General features: G+C 47.7%; 1 protein-coding gene across 1 annotated transcript; it reads right to left on the bottom strand.

Annotated features, from left to right (window-relative positions):
- Positions 1-4057: 4057 nt before the first annotated feature.
- LOC124686567 lies at positions 4058-6086 on the bottom strand. Its single transcript, XM_047220495.1, has 4 exons — positions 6068-6086; positions 5718-5910; positions 4544-4736; positions 4058-4447 (listed from the first exon to the last, which is right to left on the bottom strand). The coding sequence occupies exons 2-4, from the start codon at positions 5859-5861 to the stop codon at positions 4317-4319; spliced, it is 468 nt and encodes a 155-aa protein (XP_047076451.1). The 5' UTR covers positions 5862-5910; positions 6068-6086; the 3' UTR covers positions 4058-4316.
- Between the last annotated feature and the right edge of the window lie 659 nt (positions 6087-6745).

The raw sequence follows: 6745 nt of genomic DNA, 5'->3' as shown, positions 1-6745 counted from the left end.
GATAGATCAAAAGACTAAACCAAGTACTAACATAGAATGCACACTGTCACCTTCATGCATATGTAGGAGGAATAGATCACATCAATATTATCATAGCAATAGTTAACTTCGCAATCTACAAGAGATCATGATCATAGCATAAACCAAGTACTAACACGGTGCACACGCTGTCACCTTTGCACACGTGCAGGAGGAATAAAACTACTTTAATAACATTGCTAGAGTAGCACATAGATAAATTGTGATACAAACACATTGCAATCATAAAGAGATATAAATAAGCACCTCACTATGCCATTCAACAGTGAATAAGTATTCTGTGAAATATAGCCTAAGAGACCCACACGGTGCACACACTCTCACCTTTACACACGTGGGACAAGGAGTCTCCGGAGATCACATAAGTAAAACTCACTTGACTAGCATAATGACATCTAGATTACAAGTATCATCATATGAATCTCAATCATGTAAGGCAGCTCATGAGATTATTGTATTGAAGCACATAGGAGAGAGATGAACTACATAGCTACCGGTACAGACCCCGAGCCTCGATGGAGAACTACTCCCTCCTCATGGGAGCAGCAGCGGTGATGAAGATGGCGGTGGAGATGGCAGCGGTGTCGATGGAGAAGCCTTCCGGGGCACTTCCCCGCTCCGGCAGGGTGCCGGAACGGAGACTCCGTCCCCCGGATCTTGGCTTCGCGATGGCGGCGGCTCCGGAAGGTTTTCCGTATCGTGGTTTTTCGCATCGGGGTTTTCGCGACGGAGGCTTTATATAGGCGAAGAGGCGGCGCGAGAGGGTCGAAGGGGTGGCCACACCATATGGCGGCGCGGCCGGGGCCCGGGCCGCGCCGGCCTATGGTCCGGGGGCCCGGTGCCCCCTCCGGTCCTTCCCGGTGTTCCGGATGCTTCCGGTGAAAATAGGAACCCGGGTCTTGATTTCGTCCGATTTCGAGAATATTTCGTTACTAGGATTTCGAAACCAAAAACAGACAGAAAACAGGAACCGGCACTTCGGCATCTTGTTAATAGGTTAGTTCCAGAAAATGCACGAATATGACATAAAGTGTGCATAAAATATGTAGGTATCATCAATAATATGGCATAGAACATAAGAAATTATCGATACGTCGGAGACGTATCAATTACCAAAACCACACAAAGGGGCAATATACCCTTAAAATCTCCCCCATTTCGGTAATTGATGACAACCACAATAAGAGGGTTTATATAATGAATATTAGAAACAAGTACGCAACTTATCCGAAAATAAGTTGTATACAAGAGGTTGTATTTGATATGGTCAAGTAACACAAGGCTACCGGCCCATATCAAAACTAGCTCCAAGAAAATTATTTTTCCTTCGCGAAGATCAGCTATTTTCTAACGATTTCGCCTTACAACGGATTAAAGAAGGAATCCCGGACAAAATAACCACTTGACTTTGATGTTACTTATTGTACTTTAATTTCGGTGGTGAAGAACGGGGTCCATTATGCCTTCTGCCCAACAGATCTTCAAGAGAGAATGCAATTTTCTGTCAGGGTTACTACTAGACTACAATGGCCGCTCGTGATATGTGCGAGGGAGGGGCAGGGAAAGAAAGGCAAAGCGATGGGGTTGGTTGTGGGGGTCCAGCAAGACAGGATCCCCTTGTTAGCCCGCGTGAGTTTACGTGCACGGTCCTTGGTGTTTATTAGCGATACTTTTTAGGGGTTATTGGAGCGACCTCGCGATATCTTAAAATAAGGTTAACCTGGTGTAGCCGCTAACAATAGTGTAGCCGACAGTCGGCTATAACAATTACCACATCATTTATAGTCAACTTATAGCTAGCATGTACAATAGTAAGCTATAAAAATGTACTAGTACTTTTACAATACATGACCCACCTTTTAGTTTCACATAGTGCCTAGGAGCACGTGTTAGAGCTGGCTATTAGAGCAAGTTTAATAGTACAGCTAGCTGCTGGCTATAAGCAAGGTGCCATGTCATCTATAGCCAATATATAGTTAACATGTACAATAGTTGGTTATAACAAGTACTACTTTATCTATATATGTCCCAATTTTCACTCACACAAGGTGCCTAGGAGCACGTGCTAGAGCTCGCTCTTGCATTAGAGCCCACTTAGAGCATCTCCAGTCGCGTCCCCCAAAGCAATTTGGGATGCGCCGGACCAAAAATGCGTTCCAGCCGCGTCCCCCAAAGCCCATTTTTGTCTGGCGCGGCCCGATACGGTGTCCGGCGCCCCGAGCTCGTCCCCGTCCCATAGGGGACGCCCGGCACGCCGGACACAACGAAAAGCGAGGCGAACTGACGCGGGCCCAACGCGCCAGCGGCTTGGAAGGCTAAAACCCCGTCGCCTACCTTTGGTCAAGCGACGTTAATGGCGTCCCTGTTTTCCCAGGCGGCGCAGAGGCGCGTCTCGTCGTGCATGGCCGCGTGGCCGTCCGCGTCGGCGTTATTGCGTGCAACCACCCCGCTGCTGTACATTAAGACGCCCTACGCGTTCGTCCCAATTTCTCACCGCTCCCAAACCTTCTCGTCGCCGCCTCCCCTCGCAGATCTTCTCCTCGCCGCTCCAAACAATGTCGACCTCGTCCTCCCGCAAGATGGCCGCGGCAGCTCGACCGTGCCGGAGGCGTGGGCGCCGTACCACGCCGGCTATGCGGTCCCGCCGGACATGCGGCCGCCAAGCGGCGGCGGGCCGGAAGATGGCCGTGAACGGCATTGGCGTCCCGCCTCCGCCGAGCCGGGCACGGAGCAATGGAGGGACGGCATCGGGGCCCGGCCGGGCTCAACTCACCGCCGCGGAGCGCGCAGGATCCGACGTGGGCGGCCAACAACAACGACGAGTGGTGGAAGACGTACTTCAAGGCGAAGTACGACGTCGAGATGCACAGCACCCAGGGGCTCGTCGGCGGGCCCAACAGCTGGAACAAGGACGGCCGTGCCCTGGGGCGCACCCTCGGGAACGTCATCCACGGCATCCACAACGGCGCTCCAAGGTTGGAGACGCCGTCGCCGCCGCCACCGTCTCCTCGAGGACCACCGCAATGGCAGCCGAGGAGAACGACGTACTCGTCCTCCTCGCACTCTTCTTCCTCAGGACCGGCGCGATCGACGCCGTCCTCGTCGTATCGCTCGGCGCCCTACACCGTCCCCAAACGGGAGGTGAAGGAGGAGCCGGCGACGCCCGTCAACACGAGGCGTGGCGGCAGCGGCAGCCGGCGGAAGCAAGGGAGGCGCGACGGCGCCCTCCTCATCCCGAAGCCGGAGGTGAAGGAGGAGCCGGAGGAAGCGTCGCAGGCGGCGCCGGCCGGCGGAGTACGAGCGGCGCAGCCGACGACCCCGAGGACCGCACCGGGCTGCGGGCGGCGTTCTTGGCGTCCATGAACGACAAGGACGTCCGGGAGGGGCAACATCGACACGGCGATCGCCATGTCCATCCGCGACTCCGGCAAGCCGCTCGTGAACCTCACCGACGACGGCGAGGCAAGACCAAGCGGCTTGGTGAAGGACGAGCCCGTCGACGAGCGCGTCAAGCAGGAGGTCGTCACCAACGAGATGTACAACTTCCGCCGGCACTACGACGCCTCCGGCCGCCGCAAGTACTTCTAGATTAGATTTAGTTTAAATTTAGTTAAATTTCGTTCGAATCTATGTAAGTTTGGACGAATCTAATCGAATCTCTTTAAGTTTAGAATTTCCGAAATTTTGTTTGGGGGACGCGACTAGGGAGCGACGTCCCCCAAACGCGGCACGAACGAATCACGTCCCCCAAACGCTCAATCCGGCGCGTTTTGGGAGACGCGGCTGGAGATGCTCTTACCTTCTCTCTCCTCTTCTCTCCCCTCCAACTAAGCACAAATACTATATTTAATTTCTTATAGCATGCTGACTCAGCCTTATTGTACATGCTCTTAGATAGTAGCCCACTTCTCTTCTCTCTCCTAATCTCTCTCCTCCAACTAAGCAAACTTATAATATTATCTCTTATAGCCAGCTGACTGTATCTTAATGTATCTTAACGTACTTGCTCTAAGAAAAATTAAAGTAAAAACTGGTTGGATGCAGTAGTACAAGCATAAGATGTTCTGTCTTTGTTTTTACTCTGAAGAGTACAGCTAGACAGCAACTTTTCTTGTACAAACAGCTTTCTCTGCACACAGCAGCATAACCAGCCGCAGCCAGCCCAAACAAACAAGCCTGAGAATAGCCGGCAGCAGCTATTAATAACTTAAACTCAATAGACCAAGACTAAGAGATTAGTTTGTAGGTTGTAGCTCTCCGTCGGTGGACGTATTCATTCACATAAAATAGTCATCATCACTATCCAGATCGTCGAAATGAAAAATCACCTCATCAAGTCCACCTAAGTAGCCACCGCCAGAGGGGTGCTTAAGCTCCTTTGCCCGATCATCACACCCAAAACAATGACCTTGTTGATGTGAGGGAAATGATGTATATATATTAGCACATGAGACGCCTAACAAAAAAGGAAAAGATGAAGAAGATGCAACCAAAAAAAAGTTACCATAGCTACTTTCTTCCAAAGGAGCGCAGAGAACAACATCCTCCTCCTGTGTGCAATTATGATGCGTTTCAGCAAAGAACAAAGTATGTTTTCCATCTAAATCTTTCACCAGAAAGTTGGAATGCTCATATAGTCCCCCATACCCATCGACTTGGTTCCTCCCTTTCTCTTCCACAATTTCCAACTCATTGAGCTGAAATAGAAATAAAACATGTGAGTATATTAGGTCCAGTCTGCAGTAAATTGCATGATTTGCATCTACAATATGCATAGCACTTAATTAAGGTGTGATATTCTAGCCAACCTTCTAATCTATAGTTCTTATAAAACAAAACCCCACTAAGTGCAATTAATATTTGTCTATCTCAACATGCAAGCTATCCACATCACCTATTCTCTTAGCCAAACATTTGTCCACCTCATCCCACTAATATTCCTTATTATTGTGTATCTCTACATTATCTTTTTTTAACCATTAAAATAGTAATGCCATCCCTTTTTTGTCGCTCGACTGATAATATCACACCCTCCTGCTATATGATTACATAGTTAAGTCATGTGCAACTTGAACATGGAAAATAGTTTCAGCAACCAAATGAACTCTTTGCGAATTAAACTCAATGTTAATTATGTGCTCTTATATACGTAACCACACAAGAAGTTTTTAAAAACATTATACGACAATGTGCATGCATTCTTCATGGAAGCCATCGATATCATTTGGTTCTTCATTCCGCTGATTTCACCTTATCTAAATCAATCACGTACACCTCTGGAATATAACGATCTTTCAATTTTCAAATACTTATCCATTTCATAGCTATTAAATTTAGTGTCTCCACAACTGGCCAACTAAATATTGCATATTCTATAAATCAAGTTTTATATGTTTTACTCTCTCCAATTCATATTACTTGATGCTAATATAGATGTATCTAGACACATTTTAGTCGTAGATACATCCATTTTAGCATCAAGTAATATGAATCGGAGGGAGTACTAGATTTCTTAAAGAGATACCCGCTGCAACGCGCGGGGTATCGTTCTAGTATTAATAATAACTAAGTACCATAGCAGTCTAGTTCTAGAATAACTCCAAGCATTGGTTACTATGGGTGGTTAAGCAAAACGCAAGCAAACATAAATATTTTGACTATGATATACTTTGACGTGCCTGCATGTTGTTTAGCTTGGCATAAGTGTTGAGAGCTATGATCAAACCCTTGCGATAACGTTCTTGTTTGCGCTTCATTTTCTCCTCGGGGGACGGCGAGCTGGGTCTGAGACTCAACTGGCGCTCGGCACCAGCTACCCACATAGCATCAAACTCCTCGATTGTAATCCATGATGGACCTGAGAAATTTTTGCTGCATAGATGGACGAATTTAGTAAGATATATAATCTCATCTGACGTCAGCCCAACGATTACATCAAACAGCGCATACATAATTATCACATTGTTTTATCAAATTCTGGCGACATGTTCAGACAGAGCAAACCCAAGGACATGATATAAGCTCTTACCATATTGTACCAAAATGGCTGTTATACAGTGCAATTGACTCTAAGGTAAATTTTATTAGTTCTCATACCAAATCTTTGAAATATGGTGGAGATAGGCTTTCAGTAATTAGGGTTTGCATACATACAGGTAATCGCCATTCTTGGGAACATGATCGCGATGATTGGACGACGATGGTGTGAAGATTGACGCCATGGCCACCAATCGCTTGTTCCTAAACAAGATCTGTCAGGACGCCACACATGCATACAGATAGATTGCAGATGGGGACGGGAGGGGAGGGGAGGGTAGGGGTCAATCAGTTGCCGGAACAAAGGGGGAATCGGCGTTACCTGCAAGGGGAACAGAGATAGGGAGAGGGCGTGTTGTCAATGAAGGAGATCGCCGGCGATGAGATTAAACAGCCTCCGCCGGCGATAGCAAGCAGACTTTCCCCCTTTGCCTTTTCTACTGTTATACTACTCCGTATAACATTATATATATATGGAAAGGAGCACCTGCATAAGAACCAGGCCCGGTAGCCCATCGCTCCAGTTCGAGTCGGATCCCGTGACCTTTCATTTTACAAGTAATGTTTATGTTGGAAACCGTACGGCCCAACGTACGTGTTCGGGTTATTACATATCGGTCCAAGTCTGTGGAAGAGTTTCAAAAAAAAAAGTGCGCGCGAGGTGTGCTGT

This window comes from Lolium rigidum, chromosome 2, assembly GCF_022539505.1.
Source record: "Lolium rigidum isolate FL_2022 chromosome 2, APGP_CSIRO_Lrig_0.1, whole genome shotgun sequence".
Lineage (NCBI taxonomy): Eukaryota > Viridiplantae > Streptophyta > Magnoliopsida > Poales > Poaceae > Lolium > Lolium rigidum.
The sequence above is the reverse complement of the archived record's forward strand: the minus strand, read 5'-3'. Positions and strand labels throughout refer to the sequence as shown.

Bases quoted from the DNA above. Each gene is read 5' to 3' on its own strand.
- LOC124686567 (XM_047220495.1), bottom strand. From the start codon at position 5,861: ATGTGGGTAGCTGGTGCCGAGCGCCAGTTGAGTCTCAGACCCAGCTCG. The intron at 4,737-5,717 runs GCACGTCAAAGT...TTTCTATTTCAG, and splicing joins CCAAGCTAAACAACATGCAG to CTCAATGAGTTGGAAATTGT. The intron at 4,448-4,543 runs GTAACTTTTTTT...CACATCAACAAG, and splicing joins TTTGGAAGAAAGTAGCTATG to GTCATTGTTTTGGGTGTGAT.